Source organism: Salmo trutta, chromosome 30 (genome assembly GCF_901001165.1).
Source record: "Salmo trutta chromosome 30, fSalTru1.1, whole genome shotgun sequence".
In the NCBI taxonomy this organism is placed as follows: Eukaryota; Metazoa; Chordata; class Actinopteri; order Salmoniformes; family Salmonidae; genus Salmo; species Salmo trutta.
Window position 1 is genome coordinate 928,151 of NC_042986.1, and position 23,545 is coordinate 951,695.

At 40.5% G+C, this 23,545-nt stretch overlaps 1 protein-coding gene across 3 annotated transcripts in view; it reads right to left on the bottom strand.

Annotated features, from left to right (window-relative positions):
- The window catches only part of LOC115168930 (forkhead box protein J3), a 97,766-nt gene extending 74,637 nt beyond the window's left edge, over positions 1–23,129 (bottom strand). For 2 of the 3 annotated variants that reach the window (XM_029724457.1, XM_029724453.1), the window contains exons 1-2: positions 22,848–23,129; positions 972–1,402 (exon numbers count right to left, since the gene is read on the bottom strand). In XM_029724457.1, the coding sequence (XP_029580317.1) occupies positions 972–1,304 (333 nt within the window). In that variant the 5' untranslated portion in view covers positions 1,305–1,402; positions 22,848–23,129. Of the gene's footprint in view, positions 1–971; positions 1,403–4,326; positions 4,369–22,847 lie in introns of all 3 variants that reach the window. The other variant, XM_029724454.1, reaches the window with a different exon arrangement.
- Positions 23,130–23,545: the final 416 nt, after the last annotated feature.

Sequence of the window (23,545 nt, forward strand, 5' to 3'; positions counted from 1 at the left end):
AGCTCATAGTAACATGAAACTAAACATGTTTATTACGGCTTATAAAGCCGCAGCGGAGTACCTCTTTCCATAACAGCTGGTATCAAACGAGCTGGTGAGATCTCAAATGGCATGGACGCATCCCATGTCCTGCTCCCTCATACCATGTGGACGAGTTATGACCTTGACGAGTTATCTGATTACACTCAATGTATCCTGTGGCTAAAGCGCTTGTGTTCAAAATGGGAGGAGTTAGCATTGGTTTCCAGCCTCTCCTGCCTGCATATCCACATTATCATACAAAGCAAATGCATGCTTGGGCTGGGTAGTAAACTCCCCGATACCCATCCTCTCTAGCTGAGCCGGCCCACTAATCTGTAGACAGCACACGTATGCCTACCTGAGTGGGAGTCTCTTACTCACTGCGTGAGTGAGTGTGCGTGACTGTGCAACTGTGTGTGCGTGCATGCTTTTTTTTGTGTGTGTGTGTGTAGTACAAGCTCTTTTAGTTGTACATTAACAGTATATTCTCCAAATCAAAGAACCCAGAGACTGCTTGGGCTTCATGTCTGTCTCCCACTGTGTGCAGCTGATAGTAATCACCTTGACTGTAATGAATTTGCTCACGTTCCCTTTGATGCAGATCACGGTTTCAACCACAGCGTCTCTGCACTGGGCCAGGTACATCTGGGAATAAATGTTACAGCTTGAGGCTGAGAAGTGGGCCTATTAGTTCATGTGCCAGATTATACTGTATATTTCATCATCTGGTCGTCTGGAGTCAACAAAATGTACATGCACAATACGGTGTGCCTGTAGTCCTAGGATGTTTAGTTAGTTAGTTCCTTAAAGAGATAGTCAAATGTTAATCACACCTTTCATGAGTTCACAAAAAAACTGCACACGTCAATTCCAAACGAACTGATTCTTAAGTGAACCATCACACTTCTAATGCACCCTCACACTTCTATTCCTCTGTTTCCACCCCTTACCTTCCAGCCGCTGCCTGCCTCCCAGTAGTAGGGGAAGTTGTCACAGATCCATTGGTAGATCTCGCTGAGGGTCATCCTCTTGTGTGGCGAGCCGTTAATGGCAAAGGTGATGAGGCTGGCGTAGCTGTAGGGTGGCTTGCCGTCCCGGTGCTGGGCCACCTCCTCCTGGTCCAGTGTTGTGCCCGGGTCCAGCGGGGTGCTCTTCTTGCCCGGCCCGTGGCCATGATGCCCGTGGGGGTGGTGCCCTGAGTCGGACTTCTGGATGGCCGCACGCATGTTGAGCTGGGGAAGCCAGTCCATGGAGGTCAGGCTGCTCCCTAGTTCAGTGGTCATGGTGGTGAAGGGTTGTGGGAGTTGGGAGGGGAGGGACTCAGGGGCAGGCTCTCCTTTGGCTCACTGGATTGCTGTTGCACGGCGGTCCCGGCTGAATTCTGGAAGAAAAGGAGGATGTTTGCTATACAACTGCTCATTTTGATAGAACAAACTGCATAACAGACATGCATTTTTTTTTTTTTATCATAGCCAAAAAATAAACAGTATTGGGTGGATAATAAACATACAGATATATGGTTTGAAGCTGACTGGGCTACAGATGAATAGATGTGTCAGGATATAGATTTAGTTCATTATGTTATTCTTTTCATGGAATGGTCTAGATTTCAGCACAGCAAATACTGTCTGGCATATCTTCCCTCAAATTAAAGACGCACTATGCTAAATCGCCCTGCCATTTCCTGGTTGATATAACTAATAGTTTGCCTAAATTCGGTTTGTGACAATACAAGCAAGTATACTGTAGAGCAGTGTAGAGGTCGACCGATTAAATCGGAATGGCTGATTAATTAAGGCCGATTTCAAGTTTTTCATAACAATCGGAAATCTGTATTTTTGGCGACCGATTTGCCGTTTTTTTATTTTTTATATATAAATCTTTTTTAACTAGGCAAGTCAGTTAAGAACACATTCTTATTTTCAATGACGGGCAAGGAACGGTGGGTTAACTGCCTTGTTCAGGGGCAGAACGACAGATTTTTACCTTGTCAGCTTGGGGATTCAATCTTGCAACCTTACGGTTAACTAGTCCAACGCTCAACCACCTGCTTTACATTACACTCCACGAGGAGCCTGCCTGTTACGCGAATGCAGTAAGAAGCCAAGGTAAGTTGCTAGCTAGCATTAAACTTATCTTATAAAAAAACAATCAATCATAAATCACTAGTTAACTACACATGGTTGATATTACTAGTTTATCTAGCCTGTCCTGCGTTGCATATAATCGATGCGGTGCGCATTCGCGAAAAAGGACGGTCGGTGCTCCAACTTGTACCTAACCATAAATATCAATGTCTTTCTTAAAATCAATACACAAGTATATATTTTTAAACCTGCATATTTAGTTAATATTGCCTGCAAACATGAATTTCTTTTAACTAGGGAAAATGTGTCACCTCTACAACAGAGTCAGGGTATATGCAGCAGTTTGGGCCGCCTGGCTCGTTGCGAACTGTGTGAATACTATTTCAACCTAAGAAAGACAGCCAACTTCGCAAAACGGGGCAAGAGTAGTAACCAGTTTAAATCGGGTACGTTTTTTATCCGGCCGTGCAAATACTGCCCTGTACGCACGAACAAAACGGAGGTATTTGTACATAAATATGGATTATTTCGAACAAAAACAACATTTCTTGTGGAAGTAGCAGTCCTGGGAGTGCATTCTGACGAAGATCAGCAAAGGTAAGAGAATATTTCTAATACTAATTCTGAGTTTAGGTTGCCCCGAACTTGGCAGGTGTCTGTATAGCTCACCGTGATGGCTGAGCTATGTACTCAGAATATTAAAAAAATGTGCTTTCTCCGTAAAGCTATATTAAAATCTGACACAGCGGTTGCATCCAGGGGTAGTCCATCTATAATTCTTAAAATAATTGTTATATTTTGTCAACGTTTATGATGAGTATTTTTGTAAATTGATGTTCACATTCACCGGACGTTTTGGTGGGAATACATTTTCTGAACATCATGCGCCAATGTAAAATGCTGTTTTTGGATATAAATATGAACTTTATCGAACAAAACATACATGTATTGTGTAACATAATGTCCTAGGAGTGTTATCTGATGAAGATCGTCAAAGGTTAGTGCATCATTTAGCTGTGTTTTGGGTTTTATTGACATGTCCTTGCTTGGAAAATGGCTGTGTGATTATTTTTGTCTATGTACTCTCCTAACATAATCTAATGTTTTGCTTTCGCTGTAAAGCCTTTCTGAAAATCGGACAATGTGGCTAGATTAACAAGAGTCTTATCTTTAAAATGGTGTAAAATAGTTGTACGTTTGAGAAAGTTGAATTATGACATTGTTGTTTTTGAATTTTCCACCCTGATATTTCACTGGCTGTGTCCCGCAGGTTTAGCCCATAGAAGTTAAACATAAGAATGAGTGAGTTGTCACAACCCGGCTCGTGGGAAGTGACAAAGAGCTCTTATAGGACCAGGGCACAAATAATAATAATAATAATAATAATAAACAACTCGCTCTTATTCTCTTCCCAGTAACAGTAGAAGCATGAAACAAGGTTCTAAAGACTGTTGACATCTAGTGGAAGCCTTAGGAAGTGCAAAATGACCCCACAGACACTGTAGTTTGGAAAGGCAATCAGTTGAAAAACTACAAACCACTTCCTGGTTGGATTTTCTCAGGTTTTTGCCTGCCTTAGGAGTTCTGTTATACTCACAGACATCATTCAAATAGTTTTAGAAACTTCAGAGTGTTTTCTATCCAAATCTACTAATAATATGCATATCCTACCTTCTGGGCCCGAGTAGCAGGCAGTTTAATTTGGGCATGTTATTCATCTGAATTTCCGAATACTGCCCCGTCAACAAGAAGAAAAAAGATCTAAATGGACTGTTTGAAAACGTGAACAAGACATTTTTTTGCTGTACACCCAGCGGCATTGTGCGTACCCCAGATTGGTAATACCTGGTGTAGAGAATCACTGTCCCATCTAAAACACTGAAATATATTTTCCATAATCATGTATTTTTCAGGTGTTTGAAGCTGGTGTAGAAAACCGAAAGTATACGAAACTTAACGGGAAGCATAGAAATAGCACACAGAACAGATCTACCTTTCTTCTTAGACTTGCTTTCAATTAGAATGACAGATCTATAAGTTATAATTATATGTATATTTGGTTGGGTCACCCAAAAAGGTACATATTGCAGCTTTAAAAAAATATTTTTTATAGCCTAGCAACTGTTTCCTCTTAGTCTGAACTTCACTCAAACCTATACAATTGACAATAAAAAACAAAGATGCCGCAAACATTAACATATTAACATTAAATTCTTACTCTAGAGTAGTCCTATGATGCATGTTCATTCAGGCTCCAATGCTGTAAAACAGAAAGCGAGAAGGTGACCCATTAATAAATGCCTTCGCAATATCACAAAGCCACCCACCACCACAGCAAAACTATTCCTCAGAGTTCTGTCTATCCAGCTTCCCTCTGTCATTCTCCATCCAACAAAGTAGAAATTGCAACGCGATCTGGAGTGACTAAAAGCTTGGGAATTGTTTGACTGCCTGCCAAAATGGGGGAACAGCTCGGGAGGAATTCCAATTCTTCAGTGGAACCCGGAAGGACAGAATATTTTCCCGGTATTTTAGAAATAAATAAAACACACACACACACACACACACACACACACACACACACACACCTTGTAGCTCAGTTGGTAGAGCATGGTGTTTGCAACGCCAGGGTTGTGGGTTCGATTCACACGGGGGACGAGCACAGGAAAAAAAAAAAATGAAATGTATGCATTCACTACTGTAAGTCGCTCTGGATAAGAGCATCTGCTAAATGACTAAAATGTAAACGTAATGAAGATAAGGATATCCTTGAATAATAGAGGACTGGAATTATAGGCAGAAGGCTTTCTTTTCATCATGAAGATTGATTGAATGGTTATTGGTCTGAATAAATAACTGCTACAGCCTACCCCCAACAGCTTGCGTCCCTCTTCAAGTAGTCAATTGGTGTAGGAAATGCAACAAAGAAATGTCCAGCAAGCTATTCTACTCAAGCTTTTACTGCATGGGACCCCAAGAGCTAAGGAGCATTTAAGGAGGCCAGCGGAGCACAGGCGCTTGCGTATTGCACGAGTGACAGGATAAGTTAGCTTATTATGCATAACCCAAAATTAGCAAAAAACAAGGCTTGAATGTATTACCTGAAAAAAGTAGGCTAGGACATCTACAGTTGAAGTCAGAAGTTTACATACACCTTAGCCAAATACATTTAAACTCAGTTTTTCACAATTCCTGATATGTTATCCTAGTATAAATTCCCTGTCTTAGGTCAGTTAAAATAAAGTGGTGATCCTAAGAATGTGAAATGTCAGAATAGTTGAGAGAATGATTTATTTCAGCTTTTTTTCCCTTTCATCACATTCACAACTAGTATTTGGTAGCATTGCCTTTAAATTGTTTAACTTGGGTCAAACATTTCAGGTAGCCTTCCAAAAGCTTCCCACAATAAGTTTGGTGAATTTTGGCCCATTCCTCCTGACAGAGCTGGTGTAACTGAGTCAGGTATGTAGGCCTCCTTGCTTGCAAACAATTTTCTATAGGTTGAAGTCAGGGCTTTTTGATTGCCAATCCAATAGCTTGACTTTGTTGTCCTTAAGCCATTTTGCCACACCTTCGGAAGTATGCCTGGGGTCATTGTCCATTCGGAAGACCCATTTGCGATCAAGCTTGAACTTCCTGACTGATGTCTTGAGATGTTGCTTCAATATATCCACATACATTTCCACCCTCATGATGCCATCTATTTTGGGAAGGGCACCAGTCCCTCCTGCAGCAAAGCACCCCCACAACACAATGCTGCCACCCCCGTGCTTCACGGTTGGGATGGTATTCTTCAGCTTGCAAGCATCCCCCTTTTTCCTCCAAACATAACGATGGTCATTGTGGCCATACAGTTCTATTTTTGTTTCATCAGACCAGAGGACATTTCTCCAAAAAGTACGATCTTTGTCCCCATGTGCAGTTGCAAAACGTAGTCTGGCTTACTATTGGCGGTTTTGGAGCAGTTGCTTCTTCCTTGCTGAGCGGCCTTCCATGTTATGTCGATATAGGACTCGTTTTACTGTGGATAAAGATACTTTTGTACCTGTTTCCTCCAGCATCTTCACAAGGTCCTTTGCTGTTGTTCTGGGATTGATTTGCACTTTTCACACCAAAGTACGTTCAACTCTAGGAGACAGAACGCGTCTCCTTCCTGAGCGGTATGACGGCTGCATTGTCCCATGGTGTTTATACTTGCGTACTATTGTTTGTACAGATGAACGTTGTACCTTCAGCCATTTGGAAATTGCTCTCAAGGATGATCCAGACTTGGAGGTCTACAATTTTTCTTCTGAGGTCTTGGCTGATTTCTTTTGATTTTCCCATGATGTCAAGCAAAGAGGCAATGAGTTTGAAGGTAGGCCTTGAAATACGTCCACAGGTACACCTCCAATTGATTCAAATGATGTCAAGCAAAGAGGCAATGAGTTTGAAGGTAGGCCTTGAAATACGTCCACAGGTACACCTCCAATTGACTCAAATTATGTCAATTAGCCTGTCAGAACCTTCTAAAGCCATGACATCCTTTTCTGGAATTTTCCAAGCTGTTTGAAGGTAAAGTCAACTTAGTGTATGTAAACTTCTGACCCACTGGAATTGTGATACAGTGAATTAAGTGAAATAATCTGAACAATTGTTGGAAAAATGACTTGTGTCATGCACAAACTAGATGTCCTAACAGACTTGCCAAAACTATAGTTTGTTAACAAGAAATTTGTGGAGTGGTTGAAAAACAAGTTAATGACTCCAACCTAAGTGTATGTAATCTTCTGATTTCAACTGTATATACAGTATCAATCTAGAACAAGATGATCTATTTTGGATGCAATTTGAATGGAGTTGAGAGAGCGCGAGAGAGAAAGACTGCGAGAGAATGCTTGTGCGCACTGATTTAAAGCAACAATACTTGAGTGACAGGCTTTTTTAAAACACTGCAGCTGCAATTTAAAAAAAACAAGGTGACCCCCGAAAGCCAGATAGAGATTAGACACGCATTCGTTCTTTAGGTTATGCTGCATCAAATGAGGCCTACCTGTCACAAGATAAAAAGTTACCATGAGTTAATAGGTCTACATGCGTTGTGAACTGCGCTGCATACTGAGATGGGCTGGCTGTCCCCCCCTGAGTGTTGATTCATCATGCAGAGGCCGTAGAGAAGCCAGATTAAGACATTGCATATAATTTAGCGGTTGCATTTCATGCCATGCTGTTCATATAAATAATTTATGATGATTTACTGGTTTCTCGCAGTCATTTATCCCGAGAAAAGGGAGTGGTTTTGATTGGTAAATCCCGGTTAGCGGGTTCCCGCCATTCAATCCTAGCTCAGAACCCCTGCTGTTTTCTATCAACGTGCCTCACTCTGCTGTCAAGTCAAGGCCCACCTCTCCATTTCGGACTTGAACACAGCACAGCTTGTGCTACAAAACAACCAGAGTGCTTCAGAAGAGAAGGCTCTACTGTTAATTTGTTAACAGAAAATAGAGTTTCAGGAAGGTTTTGACAAAATTGTTTGAGTAAGAAAACAGTTCCTCAATATTTCCATCATACCTCCATCAACAGTGTAAAGATAACATTTAAAAAAATATATATGTAACGCCATTAGAGATTAATAGAGAATACCTCTGAATCATTATAGTGATTAGGGTTGAGCAGTATCCAGATTTTCATACAGTTTATTTTCTATACCGGGGTATACGGTATTACCAGAAGTGCACACAAGGGGCGTTATTTGTAAAAAAATATATATATAAAAAATAAACACCAAACAACATGGAAGCTTAATCTTGCCATCTAGCCACATAGCTGGCAAGTTAGCAAACCAAATGCATAGCTGGAGCCCTCAGCTGGATATAATTGATTTGGAACATCTTCGATAGTTAAGGTGGGGGGGGGGGGGGGGGGGTCAACCCCCCAGAAATAAATAGAACAAGATATATACTGAGTATACAAAACCTTAAGAACACCTACTCTTTCCAATACTTTTCAATCTAATCAAGATATATAATAATGGGAAAAAAAATTATATTTGAATTTTATTTAATACTTTTTCTTCCACTTTGGCATTAAAGTATTGTGTGTCGATCATTGACAAAAAAAGACAACTAAATCCATTTTAATCCCACTTAAGACAAAATCTTGAAAGTCAAGAGTGTGAATACTTTCTGAAGGCACTGTATACACAGAGTGTACGAAACATTAGGAACACCTGCTCTTTCCATGACAGACTGACCAGGTGAAAGCTATGAGCCCTTATTGAAGTCACCTGTTAAATTCACTTCAATCAGTGTAGATGAAGGGGAGGAGACAGGTTAGTCTTTTTAAGCCTTGAGACAACTGAGACATGGATTGTGTATGTGCACCATTCAGAGGTTAAATCGGCAAGACAAAATATTTAAGTGCCTTTGAATGTGGTATGGTAGTAGGTGCCAGGCGCAATGGTTTGAGTGTGTCAAGTTTTTCACACTCAACAGTTTCCCGTGTGTATCAAGAACGGTCCACCACCCAAAAGACATCGAGACAACTGTGGGAAGCATTGGAGTCAACACGGGCCAGCATCCCTGTGGAACACTTTCAACCCATGCCCCGACGCTGTTCTGAGGTCAAAAGGGGGTGCAACTCAATATTAGGAAGGTGTTCCTAATGCTTTGTCCACTCATAACATTCACTGTCAGAACACAAGCAAGGCTAAATGTTGCTATACACAATTAAGATCCTAAAATACCAGTAAATAATATCTCAAATATTTATTTCAGAGTATAGGATCATTTCAGTGTGGACCAACGCCCTGCTTGAAACCTGTAAAGACAATTTCCTGACTAAACCTGGTCAGTAGTAGAGCTAAGCCTCCAAAGGATACCTGCACATCTCTGAGTAATTAAAACAACCTTCAAATGTCCTTAAACAGAAACACACACCAGCCCACGCAATCACACACACACGGTATCGTCTCCTGAAACTTCAACGAGCCGATCTACCAGAAATACAAAACTCTTGGTCTCTGCGGATCTCCCTGGAGAGCAACATACAAAAGGAGAAAACAAAGATAATACTCCGCCCACAAACCAGTTTATTTTTCAGTTGAAAAAACCCCAAATGTTTAACACATATTCATCTAGTCAAACATGCATGGCAAAAGAAAAAGGGAAGAGGGAAAATGCCGGGTGAGCTTTTGCACAAGTTCTTATTTTTCTCTCATTAAGAGTAGGCTTTAGCTGCAAATCAAGCTGCCACAAGCCCCGATCTGCTGTGCTGCTGCAGCTGTTGCAGTTGAGAGCGTGGGCTTGAATGTTGTGGCGGTATAGCGTTAGAGTGGTGGAGGTGCTAGGATGAGTAATACTCTACAACAGAGAGGGGTCATAGCACTGCTTCTGGGGAGGGGGGGGGGGGGGACGAGCACCCAAAGACGGTGATTACCCAGTCAACCAGTTCCACAGTGACTGGCCTAACCCATATATCTGGGAGCGCTCCCCTATTGTATCTGAAGCGAGTGTGCCATTACAAATCATGCTAATTTGTTTTCTTTCAAGTCTGCAGAGGCAAGCCTTACTGTGCTTTGCTGAGTAAAACAGTTAAATAGGCTAGCTATTGAGAAGCACTGAGGTCCTTACTACAGGTTTGATTGGTACACAGGGTTCAGAGCATGTCTGATTTGTGGTTACATGTTAATACCATCAGGAGGTATTTAACTTCTGTAACCACGGCTCAGCCATGATGAAGCAAGCTCCAAAATCAAATCTCAATGCAACCACACCTTGAACCACAGCCATCCATAGAATAATTGCCTGTCAAGAGTGTGACTTAAGACTAGTAGGAACCCTGAGACCTTGGATAGAAAGGGCTTGTGTCAAGTCTGCAAATGCATTCATTAAGGGTGGTAAATTAAAACGTGTTGAGGAAGCAGTTGGTGCGGTTAGCCCAACACGTCACCGGGGGCACACTGCCTGCCCTCCAGGACATCTACAGCACTCGGTGTCAGAAGAAGGCCAAGAATAATATCAAGGACCTCAGACACCCGAGCCACAGCCTGATCACTCTGCTACCATCCAGAAGGGAAGGTCAGTACAGGTGCATGAAAGCTGGGACCGAGAGACTGAAAAACAGCTTCTACCTCAAGGCCATCAGTATGTTAAATAGTCACCACTAGCCAGCCTCTACCCAGTACCCTGCCCTGAACATTAGTCACTGTCACTAGTCGCCTACCACCCAGTTACTCTGCCATGCACCTTAGAGGCTGCTGCCCTACATAGTCAGGGAACACTGGTCACATACACTATTCTTCAGATATAGACAATATAGAATATGTAGTATACGTTCAATTATACACATAGTACATTCGGAAAGTTTTCAGACCCTTGACTTTTTCCACATTGTTATGTTACAGCCTTATTCTAAAATTGATTAAATTGTTTTTTCCCCCCTTCAATGACAAAGCAAAAACAGGTTAAGAAATTGGCAAATTCATACAAATTTTTGGGGGAAATATCACAAGTATTCAGACCGTTTCCTCAGTACTTTGTTGAAGCACTTTTGGCAGCGATTACAGACCAGTCTTCTTGGGTATAACGCTACAAGCTTGGCACACCTGTATTTGGGGAGTTTTTCCCCCCATTCTTCACCTGCAGATCCACTCAAGCTCTGTCAGGTTGGATGGGGAGCATCGCTGCACAGCTATTTTCAGGTCTCCAGAGATTGGGTTCAAGTCCGGGCTCTGGCTGGGCCACTCAAGGACATTGAGACTTGTCCCCGAAGTCACTCCTGCATTGTCTTGGCCGTTTGATTAGGGTTGTTGTTCTGTTGGAAGCTGAACCTTGCCCCAGTCTGAGGTCCTGAGCGCTCTGGAGCAGGTTTTCAAAAAGGATCTCTGTACTTTGCTCCGTTCATCTTTCTCTCGATCATGACTGCCACCACCAAGCTTCAATGAAGGAATAGGTGCCAAGTTTTGTCCAGACGTGACGCTTGGCACTCAGGCCAAAGAGTTCAATCTTGGTTTCATCAGACCAGAGAACGTTGTTTCTCATGGTCAGAGTCCTTTAGGTGCCTTTTGGCAAACTCCAAGCAGGCTGTCATGTGCATTTTACTAGAGTGGCTTCCATCTGGCCACTCTACCAAAGGCCTGATTGGTGGAGCACTGCAGAAATGGTTGTCCTTCTGGAAGGTTCTCCCATCTCCACAGTTAGCTAGCTAACTATATAGCTAGGTGTCATCTAAAATAACCCTAATTTATAAGACAGTTCTTATTTGATTAATGGTGGTCGGACCCATCTATGTAAAGCTAGCCACAATAAAGATTAGCCACAATAGTAGACATTGCAGTTAGCCTTCAAAATAAAAGGCATAATTCTACTATTTGTATTCATTTGCATGACTGCCAATGACTTACTTTTACTTTGAAGGATAACCGCGAAGTCCACTATTGTGCCTAATCCTTATTGTGGCTAGCTTCACAACACATAACCCGGACCAGTCGAGCCTCACTAACCATTTTCAAAAATGAAAAATAACAAAAAGCTTGATTTCTTGCAATACATGCATTTGGAATACTGTGCAAAAACATTAGAATTAATCTAATTCAATATATTGCCCAGCCCTAGTCACACAGCAACGACACCAATATAATCACAGGACTTACATCTTTAAGACCATGCTTTAACTTATCTTCCTTGAAAATAAACAAATTATTGCCAGTCTAGCAGCCACTGCCTATGCATGACACTAAAGTATAATTATAGCACTCAGGGCAGAGAGAAAGGGGGTGATCCCAAAGAGGATTAGATTAGCAGGAGTTTGGTAATTGCATTGTTTCCTATTAATCCTTATTATCCTGATGCTCATTATTTCATAATTTGCCTGAAATTGAATAAAAGTTGTGCATATATTGGTGAACGAGTTTAGATAAATCCTGAAATATGCTATTCTTTACCCCACAAAAAAATGTAGCTAAAAATCACACCTGCCATACGGGAGGGAAGAGAGAGTACCTTCAAGAGAGAATAGTGAGCAATAGAGCAGTTTTACATTTATTAGCAACTATTAACCTACATTTAAAAAACATGACCAATAAAATATGATGAGCAAAGATTTTGACTGAAACTGAAAACATAATTTGAACGTTGTTCAAAAAGCCCCTTAATAAAGTTGCACACCCATGTGTGTATGAGGCTTTCATAACTGGGCACATAGTCCCTTAAAAAGAGTTTGGGTCTGTGTGATTGAATGTATTCACCGATTAGACTTGTGTGCCTGGGATGCACTCCCTCTGCTGAATGGATTGCTAACAGCCACCCACTGATCGCCAGGCTTTTAGACAGAGCGGCTTAACACTTCTGCATTTTAATGGAGGGCAAGAGTAAGGAGGAATACAAATATTTTCAGAAGAAGACAAAGTATTGGAACTTATGACAAAATACACCCTTCTCCCAGAGTTTGACGAGCTGAGGGGGTTTCCCAGGGAGGACTGCGTTGTGTGGGTAACCTAATGTCTCAAAAGGAGCCTGTCGGTGTGTCGAGAACTGTAATGTCTGGGAGTAATGGGCATTGAAAAGAGGGAGAAAAGGGTCCAAAAAGCCAAATCCAACGTTGTAATTACTTTCCACCTCGACGCCAAAGCCGATGTCTTCATTTGAAGGTTCTTGCTCATCTTTCAATAAAATTGAGTTAAGCCCCTTGACTGTAATTACTGTTTGATACTTCGCTAGTTACGAAAAAAAATCAAATGCATGCACTCTACTGTAAGTCGCTCTGGATAAGAGCGTCTACTAAATTACTAAAATGTAGTTGTCCTCTTTGGGTCGAATGCTGACTTGAGATGGATGCACCCTAACTCGATTGATCAATGGACAATTTGTGCATGGTTTGGAATAAAAATCCCATGGAAGGATGGGGCCATATGCTACTGAGTTCAGCAGGGCTGACTGTAAATTCATCCAAAGAAAAGGGCCTGTTGATGTTTGACCACGCCCTTTATTTCAGGCCTAGTATATTCAGTCAAATTAAGTAGTCAGCTAGCTAGTGCAAGATTTGGTTTTGGGTTCTGAGATTATGTTTGAATCCACACTGATTTAATAATTTCAAATTCATTGAATAAGTGAAATTAATTTTAATTTCTGAGAATTAAATAAAAATGATTCATGAAATGATATCAATTCACATCCCAAATCAACAGAAGAAATGGAAATGATTCACCCCAGCACTGCTTTTCAGATCTCAAACAATAGCTAATGAACTGCCAACACACCGTGGCCCTCGAGAACGTAGAATCAAATATCTAGCCTACACAGATACACAGTAACACCTAAAAAAACGGCTTACAGGATAGAATGGGTTGCAACCCATCGACAACCAGAAAAAATCCTGAGAACAGCAAAGTTAAAAAGGTGTATTTTTCCATAAACAAAATATGGGAGTGCAGCATTTGGGCACACTCCCCCTACGAGAGGTCCCAGGAGAGGGAAGGATGCTGTTTGTGAACTCGGGCTCAGCACAGTAAAGGTTAAAGCACTGCATCACCGAGAAATGAACTGCATTCCCACATCCACCCATGTTCAGTTGTCCTCTTTAAAAATGCATTGATTTACAGCAAAAATAGATTAAAGCGCCCAACTGCGCCAACCTAAAAGTTTGGCTTCTGAATCGCATTAATAATGGAACAACCCCCAAAACCTAGAGGCATTCACTTGAAGGAACGGCTTTGGTTTTGTTGCAGTTTAAAATGGGGAGAAATTTACATGTTTTAGAAGTATCACAGCTTTTTGATGGTTATTTATAATAACATTGTTTCACATGCAAATAGGCTGACAATTGTTACTCATTAAAAACAACCAGTACAATGCAATACACTACCGTGTCAACCCAAGGTTTTAGACAAAGTTCAGAAGTGGAGCTTTGTGTTCTTCTCACTCAGTTGGATAGTTGGCAGCAGTAAGAAATTTGCAAATGCCAGTTCAGTTCTGCCAAACCAGTTCTATACGAGACACTTAAAGGGTAGGTAGCATAAACATAAATCACATGTAGCATATGGATTTGCATTAGTACACACATCAAAAGTCCTAATGCAAAGTTACACCTCACTTAAACTGTTCCAAGTTATTAAATAAAACTGATCAGAATTTTAAAGAATGCTGAAGTCATGTTGGAACATTTTTCCGGGGTCATGTTGGAAAAAATGTTCCGGGGTGTGATGCAATTTGGAGGACCCGGCAAGCCAGCCTATTCCCTATAATGTAAACTCCAAATGTATAACTTCAAATTAAACCAAATCGTTTGCACTGGTTTCTTTTTAATTTAATACATTTTTCAGCCAATTTACAAGCAAATATTTTAACATTTGCAGGCTAGTAGGGATAACATTAGCAGGCTAGTTGGCTAGAAACCTTGCAAGTTGATTTATTGAGTCAGCCAGTTGCTATCAACAGTAAACCAATGTTTTCCAAATACATTACGCCATCTCACCAGTTATGAAAGAACGTTATCTAAGCCAGCAAGCTAGCCAGCCAGCTAACGTTAGCTATTTAGCCAACTAGCTATTAGCCTAGCCAGCCAAGCACCACGGTTACGGTCGGAAAGCTGGAGCCCAACTACTGAAGACCAGCTAGAACACAACCGAAACATAACCGCAGATTATAAGCAAACGAGAGAGCAGAGACTTACAGATTGATGGTTGGGGCCCATCGATGGTAAAACCTATAAAAAGAGTGGCGGCTGAGTTAGCTACCAAAGCAAGGGGGAGGCGGGCGCTTCACCAGGTCAAAATCCAAAATAGATAGATTCCAGATGTCAGTCAGCTCGCGCACTAGCACTAAGCCAAGGGGGGGGGGTAATGACAAGACTACTACAAAGAACATGCCGAAATGTTAACAAAACAAAAAGGAGAACCAAAGGAGGTACTACACAATTAGCAAGCAGGTATGATTTTCATTTTCAACCCATGGCAAGAAAGCACTAGAGCCTGCTCTTTGTTTACATCACACTTCCTCAAGATTGGTGGATTGTAACTCACCACCGCCAACACTTGGACCTGGAATGTAATTACATGCTAGCATGGCTAATGGCTAACTTTAGGCAGCTACCGTGCTAGCATACAAACTCGGCAGCACAGAGTAAGTCCTCCATATGACGTTGAGAAATTGTGCATAGTGGGTAGTTTACAAGATATCCGGAAATAAGTTAATAAATATGTAATTACCTATAAGTACACAGTTCCATTTTTGGGTTATGTAACCAGAACGTGACTACAACTACGCTACTAAGTCTTTGACCACACTGTTACATTGGCGAGTAAAAACTCATGCGTCCTACCCTTTCAATGTAATGAGTCCCACTCTGACGTCTTTCCCTAGCTTTGAAATGACAGAACACACTATTCAATGGAAATCAGAAAGGTCTTTCTAATGGTTGAAAATCTCATCAATTCGGGTGACGTGCAACAGTTTGAGGGCCCGGACCACAATCAGAGTACACAGCCCAGGTTCACAGAATGGATGTTCAGATTAATCTAGAAGTACCTGGTCTCAAATGCAGTGCCCAGAGAGCAATAACACAAGGTACACACTGTCAGTAATATAATTTCCTCTCCATCGTGATGCACAAGAGGTAGAATGCATTTAAAAGGTGCAGCACACTAGTGGCCTGGGGTGGTGTAACGGTTACTGCCACTGCTTTCGGAACACACTTATATGCCAGTGCTGGTGTGGGTTCAAATCCAGCCTATGCCCTTCTAGCACACCATCTCTCCTCCTCCCTTTCCTGTCTCTCTTCACAGTCTCTGTCCAACAAAATAGGCTATATTCTGAAAAAGAAGATACAGCACAGTAGGTATACATTTACTGTGAAAACGTCCAATATAAAAAAAGTTAGTTACATGCTGGGAATAGCCCAAGCAGAACGGAGACTTAAATGCACATTACTCCACCTAATGGCAGATCATTTGAATAATCACTTTAACAAGGGGGCATTAATAATGCTTTCGGGGCAAAGGACTGGATTTCCAAATAATCAAATTGGTATGCAAAGGTGGGAATATTCCCTTGGATGAATGTCACTGGAGAGACGATTGCACAATTTCAGAGACATGTCGTCTGATTTGGAAATGTAATTTAAAAAAAAAAACGCACAATTTACAGACATCTACACTCCTATGAAAATAATAGTCAGTAATAGTACAGCATTACTCTTTGACCAAAAAGGTCATCAAATGATCTATGTTATACAACGGGTGGGTCTAATCCAGGATGCTGATTGGTTAAAACCACATTCCAGCTGGTGTCTATTCCACAAGTTACCACCGGCTAAAGCTATGTTGTTGAAATGCCTATTTACTCTGTTCCATCTCACTGCGCAATCCACGGTCTCATCAGCCAGGTCAAAAAAACAGGTCAAACTAAACAAAATGCAGCTAGTCTTTCTAGCTTCAGTTTGAAGTTGTGTTAGCCGTGTTGTTGGCTAGATCTTCTGAACAACAGTGTCCTGACAAGAGAGCACATTTTTTTTAAGACAGGCAAAATCGCGGATCATTAGCTCATTGTTATGGATGTATGCAAATAAATGTCTGTCAACCGAACCAATAGAACGAACAACCAGCCGGTGTGGGTAGCAACCTTAGATTTGTGTCGTGACTATAACTTGTGGAAGGATGAAATAGTATGAATGAAATCAAAATACAATGTTTAATGAAAATATGTCAGCAACCCATTGTATAAAAGTGATAATGCCTTCGAAGCCAGTGTTTGGAGGATATATTGGCACCGTTTGCCGGCCCTCGACTTAGTCTCAGGCCTAACAACACCCGTGCCAATATATCCTCCAAACACCAGCTTCTCAGGATTTATCACTTAAATATGGCATTGTAATCACTAAACTGGAACTACGGCCTACAGTTTTTTTAAAGGGATAGTTAGTGGATTTTGGCAATGAGGCCATTTATCTACTTCTTCATAGTCAGATAAACTTGTGAATACCATTTTTATGTATCTGCGTGCAATTTGAAGGAAGTTTCTAACAAGCGTCAGCGCAATTGCTAACTAGAGTTAGTGTAATGACTGGAAGTCTAACTGCTAGCTGTTCCTGTAGACTTCCAGTTATTGGGCTAACGCTATTTAGCAGTGGCTCGTGAAACTACCTCTAACTACCTTCATACTGGACGCAGATAGATAAAAATTGTATGCACAAGTTAATCTGACTCTCGGGAAGTAGATATAGTGCTTCAGTGCCAAAATCCTCAACTATCCCTTTGTCTTTTTCATTTTTAATGTTGCTTAACCCAAACATTTACCTTGTATTTAACCAGGTATAATGTAGTTAGTGGTTCTTCCTTTAAAAGTTACGAGCTTATGCCGCAACCGTTAGTGGTAGATTGTGGCATTCTGTCATTGCACCACACTATCACAAAGGGGAGTTAGAATGCTGATCTATCGGTAGTCTAAACTGTGGCAATTAATGGAGGCGTTTTCAGAGAGAGAGTCTCTCTTCTCCGGCACTTGAGTCCTGCATGAGGCAAAAATATATATAATAATAAAACTATCAATGGTCCTGGAGTTAAGAGAGAACTTGGGTAAATACAGTGGGGGAATGTTACTTGACATGTGGACTGATGATTTTGAAAAATAGGCACAGAAATAAATAATTCCAAATAAACTGGCTTCATTTACAAATTTGTAAGAATGTCTCACCCCATGTTCAAGAATGGCCTTTTCCCCTTTAGTCAGATTACAACCGCTCACTTTTGGTTATTTGAAACAAAATCATGTCCAATATATATATATATATATATATATATATATATATATATATATATATATGTCCAATAAGTCGCTCTGTAAGTCACTCTGGATAAGAGCGTCTGCTAAATGACTTAAATGTAAATGTAAATATAAAATGTTTTTACTTCTTATGGATGGTGGCAGTATTGAGTAGCTTGGATGACTGACGTGCCCAGAGTAAACTGCCTGCTACTCACTCCCAGAAACTAAGATATGCATATTATTAGTAGATTTGGATAGAAAACACTCTGAAGTTTCTAAAACTGTTTGAATGATGTCTGTGAGTATAACAGAACTCATATGGCAGGCAAAAACCTGAGAAGAAATCCAAATAGGAAGGGGTTTGTAGTTTTTCAAGTGATTGCCTATCCAAACTACAGTGTCTGTGGGGTTATTTTGCACTTTCTAAGGCTTCCACTAGATGTCAGTCTTTAGAACCTTATTTGAGGCTTCTACTGTGAAGTGAGGATGAATAAGAGCTCCTGGAGTCGGAACACTGCCAGCAGGGCATGAGGCTCGGGCATGAGGCTCAGCCATGCGCACTCACGTGAGAGGTACCTCAGTTCCATTGCATTTCTGAAGACAAAGGATTTCTCCGGTTGAAACTTTATTGCAGATTTACGATAAAAACATCCTAAAGATTGATTCTATACATCGTTTGACATGTTTCTACGAACTGTAATTGGATTTTTGGAGTTTGTCTGACCTGCGCGTCGTGAATTTGGATTTGTGAACTGAAGGCGCAAACAAAAAGGAGGTATTTGGACATAAATGATGGACTTTATCCAACAAAACAAACATTTATTGTTGAACTGGCATTCCTGGGAGTGCATTCTGATGAAGATCAAAGGTAAGTGGGAATATTTATAATGCTATTTCTGACTATTGTTGACTCCAACATGGCGGATATATTGTATGGCATGTTTTTGTGCCTGAGCGCCGTACTCAGATTATTGCTTTTTCGGTAAAGCTTTTTTGAAATCTGACACAGCGGTTGCATTAAGTAGAAGTTTATCTAAAGTTCCATGTATAACACTTGTATTTTTAATCGACATTTATGATGAGTATTTCTGTAAATTGATGTGGCTCTCTGCAAAATCACCGGTTGTTTTGGAGGCAAAACATTACTGAACATAACGCGGCAATGTAAACTGAGATTTTTGGATATAAATATGAACTTTATCAAACAAAACATACATGTATTGTTTAACATGAAGTCATACCAGTGTCATCTGATGAAGATCATCAAAGGTTAGTGATTAATTTTCTCTTTCTGCTTTTTGTGACTCCTCTCTTTGGCTGGAAAATGGCTGTGTTTTTTTGTGTGTAGGCGCTGACCTAACATAATCATATGGTTTGCTTTCACCGTAAAGCCTTTTTGAAATCAGACACTGTGGCTGGAGTAAACCTTTAAAATGGTGTATAATACTTGTATGTTTGAGGAATTTTAATTGTGAGATTTGTTGTTTTGAATTTGGCACCCTGCACTTTCACTGGCTGTTGTCATATCGATCCCGCTAACGGAATTCAAGCCATACGAAGTTTTTAAACAAGCCATAAAACGTTGGTTGCAATTTCAGTTTAATCCACCAGAAAAGACAGAAGTAAGGAACTTGTCTGTCGGCCCTGCATTAACTTCACTAGGGTAGGGGGCACTATTTTCACCTCCGGATGAAAAGCGTGCCCAAAGTAAACTGCCTGCCACTCAGGCCCAGAAGCTAGGATATGCATATAATTGGTAGATTTGGATAGAGACCTCTAAAGTTTCCAAAACTGTTAAAATAATGTATGTGAGTATAACAGAACTAATATGGCAGGTGAAAACCTGAGAAATCCATCCAGGGAGTGGGATTTGTTTTATTTTGTAGTTTTCTATTGAATGCCATTACAGTATCCATTGACTTAGGACTCAAATTGCACTTCCTACGGCTTCCACTAGATGTCAGTCTTTAGAAATTGTTTCAGGCTTGTATTCTGAAAAATGAGCGAGTAAGACCACTTTGAATGAGTGGACCATTCAGTGTCCCAGAGGTTTTTCATGCGTGCGACCGAGCACGCCTTTTCTTTTTTTGACAAAACAAGAAACTTTTGTCCGGTTGAAATGTTATTGATTATTATGACAAATAAACAACAACCTGAGGATTGATTATAAACATCATTTGACATGTTTCTATGAACTTTACTGATACTTTTCAGATTTTTCATCTGTCTGTTGTGACTGCCTTTGAGCCTGTGGATTACTGAACGCACGAACAAAGAGGTTTTTGGATATAAAGAGGAACGTTATCGAACAAAACTAACATTTATCGAGTAAATGGGAGTCTTGAGTGTAACCATACGAAGATCAAAGGTAAGTGATTAAGTTTATCACTATTTCTGACTTGTGTAACTCCTACTTGGCTGGTAACTGTTTGTAATGATTTGTCTGCTGGGTGCTGTTCTTAGATAAATCGCATGGTATGCTTTCGCCGTAAAGCCTTTTTGAAATCGGACACAGCGGTTGGATTAACAAGAAGTTCATCTTTAAACTTGTTTAGTGTTTTATGTATCGTGGACTCGTCAACAGAGATGTTAGCATGTTCCAGAGATTTCTGGAAGTCTTTAGCTGACACTCTAGGATTCTTCCTAACCTCATTGAGCAGTCTGTGCTGTGCTCTTGCAGTCATCTTTGCAGGACGGCCACTCCTAGGGAGAGTAGCAACAGTGCTGAACTTTCTCCATTTCTAGACAATTTGTCTTACCGTGGACTGAAGAACATCAAGGCTTTTAGAGATACTTTTGTAACCCTTTCCAGCTTTATGCAAGTCAACAATTCTTAATCTTAGGTCTTCTGAGATTATTTTGTTCGAGGCATGGTTCACATCAGACAATGCTTCTTGTGAGTGTTTTTATAGGGCAAAGCAGCTCTAACCCACATCTCCAGTCTCATCTCATTGATTGGACTCCAGGTTCGCTGACTCCTGACTCCAATTATCTTTTGGAGAAGTCATTAGCCTAGGGGGCTTCACATACTTTTTCCAACCTACACTGAATGTTTAAACGATGTATTCAATATAGACAAGAAAAAGACAATAATGTGTTTTTAGTTTAAGCACACTTTGTCTATTGTTGTGACTTAGATGAAGATCAGATCAAATTTTATGACCAATTTATGCAGAAATCCAGGTAATTCCAAAGGGTTCACATACTTTTTCTTGCCACTGTAGATTAAAGCATCAATACATGAGGGTAAGGGGGAGTGAATTATGAGTGAATCATTGTGTGTGGTCTGTGCTGTTGTGTTCATAGGTACAAGGAGAAGCAATACTTTTCCCCGCAAATCGCTACAATGGTGTTGGAATGACGATGACCTGGTTTGGCTATCGGAGATGCACGTACACGAGGGACAAGCTCTCCAGTGGGTGGCTGTTCATAAGACCAAACCTCTCACCCAATGAAACTAGCTTTCTTGGAACAGTAGTAACGGTCCTTGCCTTTGGTCATGGCTACCTGAGTTCGAGCCTCCTGAATCTCTACAGCATCGATGGCATTATAGAGAGTAAATAATAAACAATATTCATGAAAATATGGCACAATTTCCCAACACCTAGCAACCAAACGGAACCTCCCATTTCAATTCCTAAGTGAGTTGATGCTGAATCCCTAATTTATTAGCGATGCATTTGCTGACAATGACCGTAATTATATTGACCTCAGAGATTAAAATACAAATCAAAAAACATTAGGAGGGTTCCTTTTTATCACGTTTAATGGGAATCTGCATAATATATCTTAATGAGGCACTTAATGGTCTATGAGTGATCTATTGAGAATGTCTACATGGCAATTAGCCAAGAGTGTGTGGCAGCTGTTGTACAATTAAAAAGCCAAATTACCTTCAATCAACATCATTTAAGACTGCACGTAAACCTCAACACAAATGTAGAGAAATCTGTTCAGACAACTCTGATGTTGATAGGAGTAAGGGACGTATCCAAATCAGGAACCAGTGTTCTCTCCCTTTATAAAATAAACACAATTCTCTTTCACCCTCTCACTTAATGGTCTGGTAAGATTAAACATCCATTTTTTTCCAGTACACATAAACTGCAGTGCTGTGAAAGGAGTCATTCCCAACTCCTCTATGGCAAACCTGATTTTATGAGACTTGAATACAGGCATTAAACACCAAAAATGGATAAAAGATACAAGGCCCATAGAACAAATGCACGTCTGAAGATATAGCATAATGCAACAAATCTTATTAAGGTAGTAGGTTCTGTCTGTATTCATAGGTAGACATAAAAACCATGGACTGAATATGCCAACGGTCATTATTCAAACAAAAACATGCCAATATACTGTAGGCTACAGATGTTATATGTCATGGACATGAGTAGGCTGCCAATGAACAGCCAATCTTGTATTTCCGGTACCTTCCTTTTGACAGCCACTTAGTTTGACGCTTTCAATAAAAATGACTAAATAATATATTAGTTAGTACATGGCTAAATTGTAGCAAGAAAATTACTTTTCTTCGACAAGATAAAAATCTGTGGAAACTTTGCAACGGACCATTTCGAAATATAAATATTGTAACTCATCGCTTCAATAGTTCAAGCGGGTCTAAAAAGTAGAACTTGTAGTGCATGTATGGATGCATACATGTCCGAATGTTTGAGCATCCGTTTCAATTTTGACCAATCGAAATTCAATTTAAAAGCCATTTACTACTTGCAAGGCAATTATACAGCAGAATAAATCTGAGCAGCACGACCGAGAATCACCCTGAAAAAAGGTATAGGATATTGCAAACTTGAAGTTAATATCCTCAAATAACATGGGCTGTCTATCTGCATAGTATGATGACAGGGGGAGAGAACCTGTCAGGGCCTGTCCACAGCGCAACCCCGGAGCTCAAGTACATTTCTTTGCCTATGTGAGAAATTTTCTCCAGGCCTTGTCAGGCCTAACGTTACGACATTCCCAAATTCGCTTTACTTACCCCGGTGGATGGTTATTAACCGGTTCAAATTTGAGAGGTTCAGTTGTTCCAGTGCTGCACTTGAACATTTCCTTCGAGGACGGAGCTACTTCACCTTCTAGGGCTGTCACTGCAGTTGCATGCCCCATGCGATACGCGTGTCATACTGACCGGCTCTGTGGTCAGTTGCGTCCCTTGATTTGAAGACTTCCTCACCCGGCTATTCGCATTTGCTTCTCCAACAACAGAATCCCGCCGGGTCTCCCCGCTCCGACTCAGTTCTCTTGCAAAATCACCGGAACTACTTCCAATGCAAGACGGAGCACGTTGAAGGCAAATCCATGCACCACGGTCAGACAACATAACATCACATAACTAGTTCCCATATTCAATACTTAATTCACTTTTTATAGCGAATTCATTGTCGACAATAATAATAATAATAACCATAATCATCATAATATGTTAATCATTATTTATATATTTATATATTTATTCATTTTAACTTAACTAGGAATCTAATTCACATCCATAGTCACTGGGCAGGTTAAAACAGACCATCAAAACATAAATACAAAAACATAGCATCATAACAAACAAGTAATATAAAATATATTTTTTTTAAATGCATGCATCAAACCAGTCATGGTTACAGCAGCTGTGGGGATGTCATAATAAATACAAATACAATGTAGATTATTTTTCAGGCACTTCTTCAG